General features: G+C 36.2%; 1 protein-coding gene across 1 annotated transcript in view; it reads right to left on the reverse strand.

Annotated features, from left to right (window-relative positions):
* Positions 1–19,101: 19,101 nt before the first annotated feature.
* Positions 19,102–21,406, reverse strand: part of LOC116979504 (cell wall protein DAN4-like) — a 48,438-nt gene continuing 46,133 nt past the window's right edge. Inside the window, exon 10 of the mRNA XM_033031014.1 lies at positions 19,102–19,205. Within this exon, the coding sequence (XP_032886905.1) occupies positions 19,102–19,205 (104 nt within the window). The remainder of the gene's footprint in view (positions 19,206–21,406) is intronic.

Consider the following 21,406-nt stretch of genomic DNA (forward strand, 5'->3'; position numbering starts at 1 on the left):
TTACCTTGTATGTATCGTTAGCTTTTAGAAATGTTTGAATGGTGCACTGACTGGCTGACATTTTTAAATTTCGTTGTACATGGTTCATGTTACAATGTCAATAAAGAAACTATTATACTATGATATTAAAAATAAACTACATAAACTATAACTGATGAGACGTAATGTTACCAAGAACGCAACAAATAATTGTATGGATAACAATTTGATTTCTGAAGATACCAACGAATTACGATAAATTACTTAATATCATTTTTTTCTCAGTGTGCTCCTTTGATTTGTCATATTACGGCGCAATGTTTAATGCAGTAGTCTTCAACTGAAAATACTGAATTTGTGCATGCAAATTTGACTGAACATTAGCTGTTAGATTTACCATTCTCCCTCCATAGTTACCTAAATAATCTTGCCCTTTCTGACCAAACAACTGAAATCGTTTTTTGCACGTCAATAACTCTTCCTAAAATCCCTAGTTATCTGGAATGTCGCTAGTTCATTTTAGTATTGTTTTTCAAGGCCAGAACTTTGTACAAAACTGCAATATGTTTAAGGATATAACCAGTATAAGAGCTGATCTGCACACAAATATTGTGCAGGCTTTACTTTATTTCTTGGATTGAAGGAGGATGAAGGTTGATCTGATAGATTTGTGTAAATCATGTTGAAATAGAAGTATTAATGAACAGAGTCTTTACCCAGGGTGGTATCTAGTATTGTAGGGCACTGATTTAAGGTTAGAGGGAATAGATATAATAAGAACTTGATCTGATCTATTTCACCGAGGGTAATGGTTGTATGGAGCAGGCATGCAGATGAAGTGGTTGAGGCAGGAACAATAATATTATTTAAAATAAATTTGGACAGGTGCATGGATTGGAACATTTTAGAGTAGTATGGAACCGCTGCGGGCAAGTGTGGCTTGGACATATTGTGCCGGAGAGACTATTTTCATTCTGTATGACACAATTACTCTCTGAGTCGAAGAGCAGTTGAGAAGAAAAGTTTTACCATTATTTCTGAATTTCCCTTGCCCAAATCTGGTGCACTAGATGTGATTTATGGTACCTGTCTCTGTTGATGTTGATTCTGTTGTATAAGTGGCCATCATTGTACTTTGGTCTGTGGATGTGCTCTCTTCTGTGGATGTAGATATTGACGAATCTTCACATATACAGAGAAATATCAGTTAAAATACATGGCAGTATACTCATGGCTACACATAAAATGTCCCTGGATGTCCAAGAAGAGGTTATTTTATTTTAATCTGATGACGTATATTAACATCGTACAATCATGTAAGTGGTATCTGGTACATTGTATCTGCTACTATTTTCCAAATCGAAAAAAGCATCGATGATGTTAAGAAATAATAAATGAATAATTGCCTGACATTCATTATTGGCTTATTTGACTGCTTGCATGATATTCAAACATAAATTTCAACTGATGAGATGAAATGTTATCTCGATTTTAAGGAACATGGGTATATGGAGCAAGCATCCATATAAAGTGGTTGCGACAGTTATATTATTGAAAAGAGACTTCGACAGAAGAATGGATTAGAAAGTTTAGAGTGATTTGGAATCGTCGTGGGCAAATGGAGCTGGGTTCAATGGCTGATCATATTGGACATATTGGACCGTGGAGATTATTTCCATTTGGATTGACACAATTACTCTCTAAGTCTAGGAGGGGTTGACAAGACAAATTTAATCAATATCTCTTAATTTCCCATGCCCAGATTTGGAGTACAATTCTAAACTGACATTAATTATTTTATTTTTTATTCTGATGATGTGTATTAGCAACAAACAGTCAGTTGTAACTGGTGCATTTGATCTACTGATATTTTCCAAATAAAAAAGCATCCACGATAATAGAAATGTTAAATTTATAATTGTCTGACTTACATTATTGACTTTGACTACTTGTATGATATTTCTATATAAACTATAGTGTTTATTATAATGGCGACTACTTTTCAAAGTGAATTCCAGATGTTAGGCAACAATATTCTTCTCGAGTTATCACTATATTTCTGTTATGCCTTACGACCCATTTTTGATTCTCACGTGTTGATCAATCATGTATATTTTTAAAGTTTGATCAGTGAATCCTGTTGCTGCATTATCCTCATACCTGTTGTTTCGCTGCTGGTGGCGGACGTAGTCAATGCAGTGGCAGTTGTTGTGCTTGGTTCTGAGAATGAAATAAAGATGTGACATTAATGGAAATTGAAAGTGTATTAAACACATCTTTGATTCCTAAATGTCCCTGGATGTTAAAGAAGATGTTATTTTTTTAACCTGATGATGCATATTAACTTCATACAATCATGTAAGTGGTAACTGGTGCAATTGATTTACTGATATTTTCCAAATAAAAAAGGATCCACGATAATAGAAATGTTCAATTAATAATTGTCTGACTTAAATTATTGATTTTTTTGACTACGTATGATATTTCTATATAAACTATAGGGTTGATTACAATGGCAACTACTTTTCAAAGTGAATTCCAAATGTTAGGCAACAATATTCTACTCGAGTTATCACTATATTTCTGTCATGGCTTACGACCCATTATAGATTGTCACGTGTTGATCAATAATGTATCTGATTCAATGATTTAAAGTTTGATCAGTGAATCCTGGTGCTGCATTATCCTCATACCTGTTGTTTCGCTGCTGGTGGTGGACGTAGTCGATGCAGTGGCAGTTGTTGTGCTTGGTTCTGAGAATGAAATAAAGATGTGACATTAATGGAAATTGAAAGTGGAATAAACACTTCTTTCTTTCCTAAATGTCCCTGGGTGTTCAAGAAGATGTTATTTTTTTAATCTGATGATGCATATTAACATCATACAATCATGTAAGTGGTAACTGGTACATTGGATCTGCTACTATTTCCCAAAACGAATAAGCATCGATGTTGTTCACAAATAATAAATTAATAATTGCCTGACTTTCATTATTGGCTTATTTGGCTGCTTGCATGATATTCTAACATAAATTATAACTGATGAGCTGTAATGTTACCTAGTATTCACGGAACATGGGTATATGGGGCAAGCATGCATATTTTTTATTTTTTATTAGTTATTTATTTCGGACAGAATAAAAGAATAAAAAGCAAATGTGAAACAACATACAAAAAACAAAACACAAATATTTATAGTGTCATAAACAATATCTATAAATAAATGAAATCATATGTGTCCGAAAAGGAGCAGGAAGAAGCCAAAGCTTATTAATTCCCACCCCTTATTCAACTGCTTGTAATTATCTCATACAAATTTAGCAGCTATATGTACACCATATGTACACCAGCCACTATATGTACACCAAATTATTTACATTTGAACACTAATCAAATACTTACAAAGCCATACAAAAAAGAAAAAAGAAAAAGAAAAGAAAAAACCCGCAAATACTATACAGTATCTTAGTCATATTTAAAACCCATCACTCTATAATCACCCTTCCCAATACAATCAGTACAACAAATATCACAATCACCTATCCTCATCCCAATATCCTTTTAAACAAGTGTTTTTGTACAACTTTTTAAACTGAATTATGCTTGTGCTAAGTTTTATCTCCTGTTCCAAACCATTCCACAAATTCACACCACAGATTGCTATGCACATACTTTTAAGAGTTGTTCTGACATTGAGTTTTTTAAATTATGTTCCCCTCTCAAATTATACCCACCCTGTCTTTCCATAAACAGTTTTTGTATATTTCTTGGAAGTAAATTATTTCTTGCTTTGTACATGATTTGCGCACTTAAATTTAACCAGATCAGTGAACTTCAGTGTATGTGACTTTAAGAATAATAATTCGGTATGTACAAGATATCCAACGTTATTGATAATTCTTATTGCTCTTTTGTGCATAATGGCTGTAGGTTGGTTTTGTAGGTGTTACCCCATATCTCCACACAGTAACTCAGATATGGCAATATGAGTGTATTATACAAAGTATGTAATGATTTGTGGTCCAGAATGTGTCTTGACTTTCCCAATATTGCTATAGATTTTGCCAGTTTTGCTTTGACGTGGTTTATATGTGGTTTCCAGCAGATTTTGTGGTCTAAGATCACACCAAGAAATTTATTTTCATATACTCTTTCTATACTTATGTTATCTATTTTCAATTGTACTTGAGGGTTTATTTTATGTTTTCCAAATAGCATAATCTTTGTTTTGCTTAAATTTAGAGACAATTTGTTGACATCAGACCACTGTTTTAATTTATTCATTTCTGATGTGATGACTTCCAAAAGCTGCTTCAAATAATCATCGGAACAAAAAATATTCGTATCATCGGCAAATATAATCAATTTCAGTACAGGTGCACAACCTTTTATCCGAAGATCCAAATAACGAAAACCTCCGAATAGCGGCCATTTTTTCGGTCCTTGAAGAAAGGTCCTTGAAAACGTTCACCGAGGGCGGCCCGCAGAGGTGACAGCTGAACCTCCGGTCGGTCCTCGAAGAAAGGGTGACTAAATCCCCATTCATAAAAGAGAAGGTGAGGGTATATTGCGCGGGAAGGTTAATAATTGACAATATGCTGCTGCCTGCCCGCTGAGTTAAAAAGTTCCCACGGTAGATCGTGAGTCTACCGTGGGAACTTTTTAACTCAGCGGGCAGGCAGCAGCATATTGTCAATTATTAACCTTCCCGCGCAATATACCCTCACCTTCTCTTTTATGAATGGGGATTTAGTGCCCCTTTCTTCGAGGACCGACCGGAGGTTCCGCTGTCACCTCTGCGGGCCGCCCTCGGTGAACGTTTTCAAGCGCAAGCACGGAGATCCCAGAGACCCACAGCCAACAGCAGCCCAGCCCAGCCCCACTCCAACTACAGAGGAAAACTGCAAACTGGCCGGAGACGTCAGGACCACCAGAAGCCGTTCCCCGAGCTGCGCCCCCTCATCGGGACACCGACCCCCAGGCCCACTGCAAGCACGGAGATCCCAGAGACCCACAGCCAGCAGCAGCCCAGCCCCGTTCCGACCAAAGATCTTTGGTTCCAACTACAGAGGAACCTGGGTTGCGGATGACGGGGCGCAGCTCGGGGCGTCGTAGGGGCCCATCGGGGAGCGGGTTCCTGTTGGTCCTGACGTCTCCGGCCACCTGCCATCCTCCGGGAACTGTACCGCCCTTGCAGGAGAGTGGGGTTGTTTGCAGTTGCAGAGGGAGGGGGCAAGGGCGGTACAGTTCCCAGTCTCAGATCCAGTCCAGGGGGGTGGCCAGAGACGTCAGGACCAACGGGACACCGACCCCCAGGCCCACTGCAAGCACGGAGATCCCAGAGACCCACAGCCAGCAGCAACTCCAGCCCAGCCCCGCTCCAACTCCAGGGGAACACGTAGGGGAAGAAGCTGATGGTGTGCAAGGTACGTCTTGTTCTTGGGGTGGCGGATGAGGGGGCGCAGCTCGGGCTGTGGGCAAACTGCCACTTGTCGCCGTAGCGGCCCATTGGGGAGCGGATTCCTCTGGAGTTGGAGGGGGAGGTGGGTATTGTGCTGTTTGATCGCCCCCTGCTATCCCAGGGACAGGGAGACACCGCGGCTTTTTAGACTGGTGGGCAATCACTTCCAAAGTTCTGCCCACACAGTCAGTACACCTCTCCTACACTGCATTTCATACAAACATTTATTCTGCAAGAAAAAACTACATTGAAGACACAAACTCGCGACCGAGTAACTGCCAGGATCGAGGCGCAAACTCGCGACCTAGCTCGGGGATTCAAGAATCCCCGAGCTAGGCCGCCTAAAGGCATGTAGCCCCGCTAGGGTGACATGAGTGCGAGAGGTGATTCAATGCTGCGGGCACATTTACAAATTCAGGAATTCATTCAACACACTGCATTTCATACAGACATTTATTCTGCAAGAAAAAACGACATTGAAGACTCAAACTCGCGACCGAGTAACTGCCGGGATCAAGGCGCAAACTCGTGACCTTGCGGATATGAGCCGAGCACTCTACCACTGAGCCAGCCATTAAAATCTACGCTAAAAAATTTCCATTCCGAAGACCGACAAATTCTGAATTACGAAAAGTGTCTGGTCCCAAGGCTTTCGGATAAAAGGTTGTGCACCTGTATATTTGATACTTTACATATGTCATTAATGTACATTATGAAAAGCTTTGAACCTAACACAGACCCTTGAGGTACTCCACAAGTTATGTTCATGTAAGTTGATTTATGTTCACCTATTTCTACAAATTGTTGCCTGTTTCTTAAATAGCTTCTCACCCAATCCAGTCCAACCCCTCTGATGCCATACTTATCCAGTTTCATGAGTAAAATGTCGTGATTTACGGTATCAAATGCTTTTTTTTAATCTATAAATATTCCTACTGCAAGTTTTTTATTATCTATGCAATTTGTGATTTCCTCAATTAGTTCCATTAGTGCCATAGATGTTGATCTGTCTGTCCGGAATCCATATTGACTCTCGACCAAAAGCTTATGTTTTTCAATGAAATTGTCAAGTCTTTCTGTAAAATGTTTTTCAAGGATCTTGGAGAATTGGGAGAGTAAAGAAACAGGCCTGTAATTTGTGAAATGGTGTCTATCCCCAGTTTTATATAATGGTATTACTTTAGCTATTTTCATTTTGTTTGGAAATTTACCGGATTGAAAAGACAAGTTACAGATATGAGTTAATGGTTCGGCAATTTCTTCAATAACGTTTTTTATTATAATCATGTCAATATCATTCCAATCAGTAGAGGATTTGCTTTTACATTTTCTTACAGTGTCTATGATTTATTTTCCTTCGACTGCTCTAAGGAAGATAGAACAATTATTTCTATCCCAAAGATCAGTATCTGCCCCTTCTTTTGTTTCTGGGTCATTAATTTTTTCTCCCAAATCTGGTCCCACATTTACAAAGAATTTGTGAAAACCATTAACCGCATCATCCATATTATTTATTGTCTTTTATCCTCAATAAAATACTCAGGGTAGCCTGTATTTTTGATCCATTTCTAATAATACTATTTAGCACGTTCCATAAACCTTTCATATTGTTTTTATTATTCTCTAACATTTTATTATAGTATTCTTTCTTACATATCCTCATAATATTGGTTAATTTATTCTTATATTTTTTATATTTATTTTCTGCTTCTGAAGTTCGATATTTTATGAATTGTCTATATAGTGTGTTTTTCTTTTTGCAGGCATTTTTTAAACCCTTAGTGATCCATGGACTATTTGTTTGTTTTTGTCTATCACTATATTGTTTCACAGGACAGTTTTTGTCATAAAGTGATTTAAAAATATTTAGAAATCCATTGTATGTTTGTCGACATCTTCACCCTCATATACTACCCTCCAATTCTGTTTCAGTAATTCATTCTTAAATGCATTTATGTTTTCTTCGGTTCTCACCCTTTTGTATTTGAAATGACTGGTGTTCCTAGGTTTCCTATAACTACAGTGATAAACAATAAAAACAGGTAAATGGTCACTGATGTCACTGTATAATAGTTTGCTTACTGTATTATTTTCCATAATGTTTGTGAATATGTTGTCTATTAATGTCGCACGATGAGAAGTAATTCTACTCGGTCTGGTTAATCTAGGATATAAACCCATACTGTACATAGTATTGATGAATTCTTCTGTCATTTTATGCTTTTTTGGATTCAACAGGTCAATATTGTAATCCCCACAGATGAACATAATCTTTTGTAATGATTTTGTAAACATTGTTTCCATCCAATCTTTAAATATTTCAATACTGGATCCAGGAGCTCTGTATATACAGCTCACAATAAAAATGTTGGTCTTTTCCATACAAATTTCTACTGTAATACATTCCAACAAGTCGTCAACAGCAGTTGTCATGTTCTCCACCACCTTATATTTCAGTCTTTTATCCACATAGATCGCCACAACTCCTCCATTTTTTTCCTTCTGTTTATATAATTCAGTTCATAGCCATCCATGTCAAAGTCCACACCTTTCTCAGGGCTGATCCAGGTCTCTGATATTGCTATAAGGTTAAATGGGTTATTGAACTGTCTTAAATATTCTTATATGGAGCGGAAGTTGGCATATAGACTTCTGCTATTAAAGTGGATAATTGATATATTATGTTCTGATTGGAAAGTTATATTGAATTGCTCATCTGTGTAATAACTGCAGCTGTTGTTGATATTGTTAAGTAAATTATTTTCTGGATCAATATCATTTTCTACGTTATGTGTGTTATGCTCTGTATAGGCAAAGGTTTCTAGTCCTGATAGAGATATATTTTTTTCGTCAGGAATTATCATGGTTGTGGTTTTTATTTTATATATTATTTATTTGCTACTAAGTGTATTCCATTACCTTGTTCAGGTTTGTCACCTTGGTATTTATCCAGTTCATTCTGGTCCCTAATGACTAATACTTTGGCTTGTTCAGGTGGTCCGTTCAGCTTGATGAATATTTTGCAGTTTGCAGTCCATGTAGATTGAATTTTCTTCTGCTTTCTCAAGAGTCGGGCTTTTCTGGCGATGTCAGCATTTTTCTTTGTCATGTGTTCATTCAAATATACATCCGAGCCCTTTAGCCGTCTTCCCTGTTTCAGCAGTTCAGTTTTGTGCTTCCTGTTAGCAAACCGAATTATTATGGCTGGTTTGTCCATCTTATTTCTCCGTGTGAGCGGGTGACAAGCCTTGATGTTGTCCCTGTCCATCTCAATCCCTTTTGAGTGGAGGAACGCCGTCACCTGTTGCTCCACAGATGCAGCGTCCTGCTCGCTTGTCTCCCCTTCGTTCTGCGTTGTCACCGCCCGTGCATATGAGCGGGGTTTTGTCTCCAGACCAATGACAATGATATCGTTCATTCTGGTGTACTGCTCCAGATTAGCCACCCGGTTCTCCAGCAACATAATCTGCTGTCCTTCTCGGAGTTTTGTTGCCTCAGGGCTTTAACTTCCTCCACCAAATTCATGATGGTTTCCTGCTGTTGTCTAACAACAGAAACCTCCTCCATCAGCATGTCGAGCGATTTCTTAATATAGTCAACCTCCTCAGCAGATGCGGGATTTTCTTTTGGCGGCATGGCTATCCCGACTCTCCAGCGTTCCTCGGCGAGCTGCAAATTCTCTCAGATAACCCCAGCTGATCTTAGCTGTTCCTGCAGCAACGAAAGGGATTTCTGCTATCTGTGTTGCTGGAATCTCCTTATCTCCGTTGTTCTTGCAGAGAAAAAGGAGGCTTCCTCAGCTCCAGCTTTCAAGGCCGCAGAAAGTCGAGACAGTGTAGAAATTCTCCCATACCACACAAAACCAGACCAGTAATGATGAGGCAGTAAGGAGGGTTGTTCTGGACACAGGTGTAAAGTCCAGAAACGTTGTTCTCTCCTAATGTTTGAGTCGATAAAGTTTAGGCAGGCTGCCAGCGACAGTAGTGGGAGCTACGCAGTGGGGTGATAACACCGCACACAGCCCAAAAACACGCAGAAACTTCTTCAAATACATTTCTGCAGAGTTGCAGCGATACACAAGATGTTTATGTATTGCTGTACCTCCTCCAACATCACAAAGATGTTTTGAAACACCAAATTTGTGTGATTTCCACAAGAGCACTTATACACGGACCTCCGAGCTCCGAGCTCCAACATCATCATATGAAGTGGTTGCGACAAGAACAGTTATATTATTCAAAAGAGACTTGGACAGATGAATGGAATAGAATGTTTAGAGTGATATGGCACCATCGTGGGCAAATGGAGCTAGCTTCAATGGCTGATCATATTGGACTGTGGAGATTATTTCCATTCTGATTGACACTATTACTCTCTAAATCTAAGAGGGGTTGACAAGCCAAGTTTAATCAATATTTCGAAATTACCCATGCCCAGATTTGGAGTACAATTCCAAACTGACATTAATTATTTTATTTTTTATTCTGATGGTGCTGCATTATCCTCGTACCTGTTGTTTCGCTGCTGGTGGCGGACGTAGTCGATGCAGTGGCAGTTGTTGTGCTTGGTTCTGAGAATGAAATAAAGATGTGACATCAATGGAAATTAAAAGTGAATTAAACACTCTTTTGTTTCCTAAAGTATGTAATGAGCAGCAGTGAAAATTAAACATGTGAAATGAATTAGTGTGATATGGAACTGCCATTGTCCAATAGAGCTCAATTCAATGGCTGATCATATTGGACTGTGGAGATTATTTCCATTCTGATTGACACTATTACTCTCTAAATCTAAGAGGGGTTGACAAGCCAAGTTTAATCAATATTTCGAAATTACCCATGCCCAGATTTGGAGTACAGTTCTAAACTGACATTATTTATTTTATTTTTTATTCTGATGATGTGCATTCGCAACATACAATCATGTCAGTTGTAACTGGTGCATTTGATCTACTGATATTTTCCAAACAAAGAAGCATCCATGATAATAGAAATGTTAAATTAATAATTGTCTGACACATTATTGACTTTAACTACTTGTATGATATTTCTACATAAACTATAGGGTTCTGTCATGGATTATGACCCATTATTGATTGTCACGTGTTGATGAACAATGAATCTTTTTAAAGTTTGATCAGTGAATCCTGGTGCTGCATTATGCTCGTACCTGTTGTTTCGCTGCTGGTGGCGGACGTAGTCGATGCAGTGGCAGTTGTTGTGCTTGGTTCTGAGAATGAAATAAAGATGTGACATCAATGGAAATTAAAAGTGAATTAAACACTCTTTTGTTTTCTAAAGTATGTAATGAGCAGCAATGAAAAATAAAATGTGAAATAAATTAGTGTGATATGGAACTGCCATTGTCAAATAGAGCTTGATTCAATGGCTGATCATCCGTGTCTTGGACATATTGGGCCATAGAGACTATTTCCATTCTGTGTGACATAATTGCTGTCTGAGTCTAAGGAAGGTTGGCAAGACAAGCTTGATCATTTGCCCAGATTTGGAGTACAAGTTGTTATACTGTATATGGTACCTGTCTCTGTTGATGTTGATTGTGTTGTATAAGAGGTCATCGTTGTACTTTGGTCTGTGGTTGCAGAAATTGTCGAATCTTCACATATACAGAGAAATATCAGTTTAAATAGATAGCACCACTCTCATTGCTACATTTGTAAAATGTACCTGGATGTTCAAGCTTATTACTTTTTGTTTAATCTGATGATGCTTATTAACATCATGCGATCATGTAAGTGGTAACTGATGCAATGGATTTGCTAGTGTTTTCCAAACAAATAGGTATCCATGATATTAAAAATGAACTACATAAACTATAACTAATGAGATGTAATGTTACCAAGAACGCAACAAATAATTGTATGGATAACAATTTGATTTCTGAAGATACCAACGAATTACGATAAATTACTTAATATAATTTTGTTCTCAGTATTCTGCTTTAATTTGTCACCACATTACGGCACAATGTTTAATGCAGTAGTCTTCAACTGAAAATACTGAAGTTGTGCATGCAAATTTGACTGAGCATTATCTGTTAGATTTATCATTCTCTCTCTCCATAGCTACCTAAATAATCTTGCCCTTTCTGACCAATCAGCTGAAATCTTTTTTTGCACGTCAATAACTATTCCTAATATCCCTTGTTATCTGGAATGTGGCTAGTTCATTTTAGTATTGTTTTTCAAGGCCAGCACTTTGTACAAAACTGCAATATGTTTGAGGATATAACCAGTATAAGAGCTGATCTGCACACATATGTTGGGCAGGCTTTACTTTATTTCTTGGATTGAAGGAGGATGAAGGTTGATCTGATAGATTTGTGTAAATCATGTTGAAATAGAAGCATTAATGAACAGAGTCTTTGTGTATCTAGTATTGTAGGGCACTGATTTAAGGTTAGAGGGAATAGATATAATAAGAACCTGACCTTATTTTTTCACCGAGGGTGATGATTGTATGGAGCAGGCATGCAGATGAAGTGATTGAGGCAGGAACAATTATATTATTTAAAAGAGATTTGGACAGGCGCATGGATTGGAACATTTTAGAGTTAAATGGAAGCGCCGAGGCCAATTGGAGCTAGCTTCAATGGCTGCTCAACCGTGGCTTGAACATATTGAGCCGGAGAGACTATTTACATTCTGTATGACACAATTACTCTCTGAGTCGAAGAGGGGTTGAGAAGATACGTTTTACCATTATTTCAGAATTTCCCTTGCCCAAATCTGGTGCACTAGATGTGACTTATGGTACCTGTCTCTGTTGATGTTGATTCAGTTGTATAAGAGGTCATCATTGTACTTTGGTCTGTGGATGTGCTTTCTTCTGTGGATGTAGATATTGTTGAATCTTCACATATGCAGAGAAATATCAGTTAAAATACATGGCAGCATACTCATGGCTACACATAAAATGTCCCTGGATGTCCAAGAAGATGGAATTTTGTTTTAAATCTGATGAAGTATATTAACATCGTACAATCATGTAAGTACATTGGATCTGCTACTACTTTCCAAATCGAATAAGCATCGATGATGTTAAGAAATAATAAATGAATAATTGCCTGACTTTCATTATTGGCTTATTTGACTGCTTGCATGATATTCCAACATAATTTATAATTGATGAGATGTAATGTTACCTAGAATTCAAGGAACATGGGTATATGGGGCAAGCATCCATATGAAGTGGTTGCGGCAGTTATATTAATTAAAAGAGACTTAAACAGATGAATGGATTAGAAAGTTTTGAGTGATTTGGAACCGTCGTGGGCAAATGGAGCTGGCTTCGATGGCTGATCATATTGGACATATTGGACCGTGGAGATTATTTTCATTCGGATTGACATATTTACTCTCTAAGTCTAGGAGGGGTTGACAAGACAAGTTTAATCAATATTTCTTAATTTCCCATGCCCAGATTTGGAATACAGTTCTAAACTGACATTATTTATTTTATTTTTTATTCTGATGATGTGCATTCGCAACATACAATCATGTCAGTTGTAACTGGTGCATTTGATCTACTGATATTTTCCAAACAAAGAAGCATCCACGATAATAGAAATGTTAAATTAATAATTGTCTGACACATTATTGACTTTAACTACTTTTATGATATTTCTACATAAACTATAGGGTTCTGTCATGGATTATGACCCATTATTGATTGTCACGTGTTGATGAACAATGAATCTTTTTAAAGTTTGATCAGTGAATCCAGGTGCTGCATTATGCTCGTACCTGTTGTTTCGCTGCTGGTGGCGGACGTAGTCGATGCAGTGGCAGTTGTTGTGCTTGGTTCTGAGAATGAAATAAAGATGTGACATCAATGGAAATAAAAAGTGAATTAAACACTCTTTTGTTTCCTAAAGTATGTAATGAGCTGCAGTGAAAATTAAACATGTGAAATGAATTAGTGTGATATGGAACTGCCATGGTCAAATAGAGCTCAATTCAATGGCTGATCATCCGTGTCTTGGACATATTGGGCCATAGAGACTACTTCTATTCTGTGTGACATAATTGCTGTCTGAGTCTAAGGAAGGTTGCAAAGACAAGCTTGATCATTTGCCCAGATTTGGAGTACAATTTGTAATACTGCATATGGTACTTGTCTCTGTTGATGTTGATTCTGTTGTATAAAAGGTCATCGTTGTACTTTGGTCTGTGGACGTGCTTTCTTCTGTGGTTGCAGAAATTGTCGAATCTTCACATATACAGAGAAATATCAGTTTAAATTCATGGCAGCACTCTCATTGCTACATTTGTAAAATGTACCTGTATGTTCAAGCTTATTATTTTTTGTTTAACCTGATGATGCATATTAACATCATGCGATCATGTAAGTGGTAACTGATGCAATGGATTTGCTAAAGTTTTCCAAACAAATAGGCATCCATGATATTAAAAATAAACTACATAAACTATAACTGATGAGATGTAATGTTACCAAGTACGCAACAAATAATTGTATGGATAACATTTTGATTCCTTTTTTTTTTCTTTTTTTTAATAATATTTTTATTAGAAGTAGACATATTATAAAGTATAGTTACATATTATAGTAAAAAAACTTTTCATATACATCAGTCATACATTATTAAAATTTTCAATTGTCGATTACTTCTGCTTCTAGTGTTTTTTTTAAATATAGAAAAAGAGAGAAAGAGAGAATAAAAAGTTACAAATATCAAAAAAACAGAAAAGGTGGAATGGATTACTTATAATACGTCATTGGATATAGGTTCATAGATTATAAAGTATGACTTTTCATCTAATCCTGAGTTCAAGTTTCAGTTGGGTTTTCGTGCTGGACCAATCTATCCCGTTAGATAATTAATGAATGGAGCCCATATTTTATCAAAATGTTCTTGTTTGTCCATTAAGACAAGTCTAATTCTTTCTAGATATAGGGTCTCCAACATTTCCACAATCCACATTTTAATTGTGGGGGTTGTAGGGCCTTTCCAAAATCTTAATATTAATTTTTTCCCGGTTATTATACTGTAGTCGAGGAAATTTCTTTGGCTTGTTGTGAGTGTTAAACTTTGCTCTGATATTCCAAATATTATAAATTTTGAGTTTGGATCCAGTTTTGTATTAATAACTTCTGAAATTATTTCAAAAATATCAGTCCAGAAATGTTTAATTTTTATACAATTTGCAACCGTATGTGTTAAATTAGCATCTAGATGTAGACATTTATCACAAATAGGAGAGATTTGTGGGAAGATTCTATTTAGTTTTATTTTAGAGTAGTGTAATCTATGTAAGACTTTAAATTGTATTAAAGCATGTCTGGCATTTAACGAACAATGATATATATGTTGTAAACTTTCGTCCCACAAATCTTTCGTTATAGGATGACCCAATTCATTTTCCCATGTGTGTCTATATGGTTCCGTCGGTGGTACCTCGTTGTTTAGGAGGGTGTTATAAATATAAGCTATCAATTTTTCAGTGTTAGGATGCTTGTTCAAACAATCATCAAGGATTTCTGGTTCCCTAGTCCTGTAGACTTGTGTGTTAGATTTAACATAATCTCTAATTTGTAGATATCTGAAGAAATTATTTGAGTGCAGTCCATGATTCTGTTGTAACTCTTGAAATGAAAGAAAAGTGCCTTTCCCATAAAGATGTCCATTCTTTTTAATTCCATAATTTTTCCATTGTGTGAAACCCCTATCCAAAAAGGATGGCTTGAATAAAGGATTATTTACAATGGGAAGGCATAGTGGTATATTATTCAATTTTAAAACTTTTTTAAAATGTTTCCAAATTCGTATTCCACTATGTATTATGGGGTTTTCCTTATAGGTTTTTTTGTGCAGTTTTGTGGTAGCAAATATGATCGAACCAATTTCAAAAGGTAAACAGTCTTCCTTTTCCATCCTTAACCAATCTGGTTGTTGATCCATTTCTTCCAGCCAGAAATTCATGTTTTTAATATGGACTGCCCAGAAATAAAACAAGAAATTGGGCAAAGCCAAACCTCCATTTATCTTTGACTTACATAAATGTTTTTTACTTATTCTATGATTCTTATAATCCCAGCTACAACTTGTAACAATGGAGTCGACTTTTTTGAAAAAAGTTTTTGGGATATATATCGGGATTAATTGAAATAGGTACAGTAGTTGCGGTAAGAAGATCATTTTTATAGCATTAATTCTCCCAAGCATTGAAATGGGAAGTGTTTTCCAGTATTGAATATTCTTGTGTAGTTTATTCAGTAAGGGTGTAAAATTTAGTTTAAATAAAGAGGTATATGTCTTAGTTACATAGATTCCGAAGTATTTAAATTTATCTTTAACTATTTTAAAAGGGGATTGTTGTAATGTATGTAAATTGAGTTTTGTTATTGGCATGATTTCACTTTTATTCCAATTAATTCTATATCCTGAAAACTGACCAAATTGAGTTATTAAATTTAATAGATTTGGAATACTAGTTTCTAACTTTGTAATATATATTAGTACGTCATCTGCATATAAGGACATTTTATTCCTTGTGTCTCTAGTGTTGTATCCATATATTCCTGTATGGGTTCTAACGCTTTTTGCTCAGGGTTCGATTGCAAGAGCAAATAATAGTGGGGATAGTGAACATCCTTGTCTACAACCTCAAGAGAGATTACATTTAGTTGATAACATTTGGTTTGATAATATTCTAGCTGTTGGATTAGAGTATAACAATTTAACCCATGTACAGTACTTCTCTCCCAATTGAAATGTTTCCATCACCGAAAATAAATATGGCCAATCTACCTGGTCAAATGCTTTTTCAGCATCTAACAAAATAATTGGTAGATCTGCATTAGGAATTCTATTGGAGTATATAATATTGAATAGTCTTCTCAGATTATAAAATGAATAACGTTTTGGAATAAATCCTGTTTGGTCGGGGTGTATTAATTTGTTAATCACTAAGCTCAATCTATGAGATAGAATTGTTGTTAATATTTTATGATCAGTATTTAAAAGGGCTATTGCTCTATATGAACCTGGGTCTTCAAGATCCTTATCCGTTTTTGGTATGAGTATGATTGTAGATTCATTTAGAGTTTCTGGGAGTTTCTGTTGAGTGTAAGCGTAATTGTACAGTGTCTGTAGGCGTGGAGAGACCAGATCATAATTGTTTAAATAAATTTAGAACTTAGACCATCAGGACCTGCAGCCTTTCCGTTTTTTAAAGATTTAATTGACTCTTCAATGTCTTTTATCGTAATTTCAGCACCAAGTGATTCTCTCTCTTTCTGATCTAAACCCGCAAGCTTACATTTCTGTAGAAATGTTTCCATTCCTGCTGATTGTTCTGTCATTTTAGATGAGTACAATTTTTGATAGTATTGTAAAAATCTATCATTAATATCTTTAGGCAGTGTTAATGTTTCTCCCTTGTCTTTTCTAATTTTGTAAATTGTTTTTTCCCCGTCCAGTTTACAAAGTTGTCGCGCTAATAGTTTTTGTGGTTTATCACCAAATTCAAAATTTAATTGTTTTGTATGTTGATAAAGTTTTATAACTTGGTCTGAGTATATCTTGTTCAATTTATATTTCAGTACTGCAATTTTATTGTATTTTATCATGGATGGTGCTGCTGCATTTTCTATGTGTAATTGCCTTATTTCCATTTCCAATTTCTGTTGTTTGGCCCTATTCTCTTTGTTAAGAAATGATTGAGAAGAGATTAATGCTCCTCGCACAAATGCTTTAAATGTTTCCCAAAGAAGGGAGGCAGAGATTTCAGGGTTACATTTTTTTCTCAGTGTGCTGCTTTGATTTGTCATCACGTTATGGTACAATGTTTAATGCAGTAGTCTTCAACTGAAAATATTGAATTTGTGCATGCAAATTTGACTGAGCATTAGTTGTTAGATTTCTCATTCTCTCTCCATAGTTACCTAAATAATCTTGCCCTTTCTGACCAATCAACTGAAATCGTTTTTTGCACAAGTCAATAACTCTTCCTAATATCCCTAGTTATCTGGAATGTCGCTCGTTCATTTTAGTATTGCTTTTCAAGGCCAGAACTTTGTACAAAACTGCAATATGTTTGAGGATATAACCAGCATAAGAGCTGATCTGCACATATATGTTGGGCAGGCTTTACTTTATTTCTTGGATTGAAGGAGGATGAAGGTTGATCTGATAGATTTGTGTAAATCATGTTGAAATAGAAGTATTAATGAACAGAGTCTTTACCCAGGTTGGTATCTAGTATTGTAGGGCACTGATTTAAGGTTATAGGGAATAGATATAATAAGAACTTGATCTGATCTATTTCACCGAGGGTAATGGTTGTATGGAGCAGGCATGCTGATGAAGTGGTTGAGGCAGGAACAATAATATTATTTAAAATAAATTTGGATAGGTGCATGGATTGGAACATTTTAGAGTAGAATGGAACCGCCGCGGGCAAGTGGAGCTAGCTTCAATGGCTGATCAACTGTGGCTTGGACATATTGTGCCACAGCGACTATTTTCATTCTGTATGACACAATTACTCTCTGGGTCGAAGAGCAGTTGAGAAGAAAATTTTACCATTATTTCTGAATTTTCCTTGCCCAAATCTGGTGCACTAGATATGATTTATGGTACCTGTCTCTGTTGATGTTGATTCTGTTGTATAAGAGGTCATCATTGTACTTTGGTCTGTGGATGTGCTCTCTTCTGTGGATGTAGATATTGTTGAATCTTCACATATGCAGAGAAATATCAGTTAAAATACATGGCCGCATACCCATGGCTACACATAAAATGTCCCTGGATGTCCAAGAAGATGTAATTTTGTTTTATATCTGATGATGTATATTAACATCGTACAATCATGTAAGTGGTAACTGGTACATTGGATCTTCTACTATTTTCCAAATCGAATAAGCATCGATGATGTCAAGAAATAATAAATGAATAATTGCCTGACTATCATTATTGGCTTATTTTGACTGCTTTCATGATATTCCAAACATAATCTATAACTGATGAGATGTAATATTACCTAGAATTGAACGAACATGGGTATATGGAGCAAGCATCCATATGAAGTTGTTGCGACAGTTATATTATTTAAAAGAGACTTGAACAGATGAATGGATTCGAAAGTTTAGAGTGATTTGGAACCGTCGTGGGCAAATGGAGCTGGCTTCAATGGCTGATCATATTGGACATATTGGACCGTGGAGATTATTTCCATTCGGATTGACACAATTACTCTCTAAGTCTAGGAGGGGTTGACAAGAGAAGTTTAATCAATATTGCTTAATTTCCCATGCCCAGATTTGGCGTACAATTCTAAACTGACATTAATTATTTTATTTTTTATTCTGATGATGTGTATTAGCAACATACAATCATGTAAGTTGTAATTGGTGCAATTGATTTTGTGATATTTTCCAAATAAAAAAGGATCCACGATAATAGAAATTATCAATTAATAATTGTCTGACTTAAATTATTGATTTTTTTGACTACGTATGATATTTCTATATAAACTATAGTGTTGATTACAATGGCGACTACTTTTCAAAGTGAATTTCAGATGTTAGGCAACAATATTCTACTCGAGTTATCACTATATTTCTGTCATGGGTTACGACGTATTATTGATTGTCACGTGTTGATCAATAATGTATCTTTTTAAAGTTTGATCAGCGAATCCTGGTGCTGCATTATCCTCATACCTGTTGTTTTGCTGCTGGTGGCGGACGTAGTCGATGGAGTGGCAGTTGTTGTACTTGGTTCTGAGAATGAAATAAAGATGTGACATTAATGGAAATTGAAAGTGGAATAAACACTTTTTTTTTTCCTAAATGTCCCTGGGTGTTCAAGAAGATGGTATTTTTTTAATCTGATGATGCATATTAACATCATACAATCATGTAAGTGGTAACTGGTACATTGGATCTGCTACTATTTCCCAAAACGAATAAGCATCGATGTTGTTCACAAATAATAAATTAATATTTGCCTGACTTTCATTATTGGCTTATTTGGCTGCTTGCATGATATTCTAACATAAATTATAACTGATGAGATGTAATGTTACCTAGTATTCAAGGAACATGGGTATATGAGGCAAGCATGCATATGAAGTGGTTGCGACAAGAACAGTTATTTTATTCAAAAGAGACTTGGACAGATGAATGGAATAGAAAGTTTAGAGTGATATGGCACCGTCGTGGGCAAATGGAGCTAGCTTCAATGGCTGATCATATTGGACTGTGGAGATTATTTCCATTCTGATTGACACTATTACTCTCTAAATCTAAGAGGGGTTGACAAGCCAAGTTTAATCAATATTTCCAAATTACCCATGCCCAGATTTGGAGTACAATTCTAAACTGACATTAATTATTTTATTTTTTATTCTGATGGTGCTGCATTATCCTCGTACCTGTTGTTTCGCTGCTGGTGGCGGACGTAGTCGATGCAGTGGCAGTTGTTGTGCTTGGTTCTGAGAATGAAATAAAGATGTGACATCAATGGAAATTAAAAGTGAATTAAACACTCTTTTGTTTCCTAAAGTATGTAATGAGCAGCAATGAAAAATAAAATGTGAAATAAATTAGTGTGATATGGAACTGCCATTGTCAAATAGAGCTCGATTCAATGGCTGATCATCCGTGTCTTGGACATATTGGGCCATAGAGACTATTTCCATTCTGTGTGACATAATTGCTGTCTGAGTCTAAGGAAGGATGACAAGACAAGCTTGATCATTTGCCCAGATTTGGAGTACAAGGTGATATACTGTATATGGTACCTGTCTCTGTTGATGTTGATTCTGTTGTATAAGAGGTCATCGTTGTACTTTGGTCTGCGGTCATGTAAGTGGGAACTGATGCAATGGATTTGCTAGTGTTTTCCAAACAAATAGGCATCCATGATATTAAAATGAACTACATAAACTATAACTAATGAGATGTAATGTTACCAAGAAAACAACAAATAATTGTATGGATAACAATTTGATTTCTGAAGATATCAACGAATTACGATAAATTACTTAATATAATTTTGTTCTCAGTATTCTGCTTTGATTTGTCACCACATTACGGCACAATGTTTAATGCAGTAGTCTTCAACTGGAAATACTGAAGTTGTGCATGGAAATTTGACTGAGCATTATCTGTTAGGTTGATCTGATAGATTTGTGTAAATCATGTTGAAATAGAAGTATTAATGAACAGAGTCTTTACCCAGGTTGTGTATCTAGTATTGTAGGGCACTGATTTAAGGTTAGAGGGAATAGATATAATAAGAACCTGACCTTATTTTTTCACCGAGGGTGATGGTTGTATGGAGCAGGTATGCAGATGAAGTGATTGAGGCAGGAACAATTATATTATTTAAAAGAGATTTGGACAGGCGCATGGATTGGAACATTTTAGAGTTAGATAGAACTGCCGAGGCCAATTGGAGCTAGCTTCAATAGCTGCTCAACCTTGGCTTGGACATATTGAGCCGGAGAGACTATTTTCATTCTGTATGACACAATTACTCTCTGAGTCGAAGAGGGGTTGAGAAGATACGTTTTACCATTATTTCTGAATTTCCCTTGCCCAAATCTGGTGCACTAGATGTGATTTATGGTACCTGTCTCTGTTGATGTTGATTCTGTTGTATAAGTGGTCATCATTGTACTTTGGTCTGTGGATGTGCTTTCTTCTGTGGATGTAGATGTTGTCGAATCTTCACATATACAGAGAAATATCAGTTAAAATATATGGCAGCATACTCATGGCTACACATAAAATGTCCCTGGATGTCCAAGAAGATGTAATTTTGTTTTAAATCTGATGATGTATATTAATATATAGTCAGATGTAATAATAATCAGATGTAATATTACCTAGAATTGAACGAACATGGGTATATGGAGCAAGCATCCATATGAAGTTGTTGCGACAGTTATATTATTTAAAAGAGACTTGGACAGATG

The sequence above is a fragment of the Amblyraja radiata genome, chromosome 13 (genome assembly GCF_010909765.2).
Source record: "Amblyraja radiata isolate CabotCenter1 chromosome 13, sAmbRad1.1.pri, whole genome shotgun sequence".
NCBI classification, from domain to species: Eukaryota; Metazoa; Chordata; class Chondrichthyes; order Rajiformes; family Rajidae; genus Amblyraja; species Amblyraja radiata.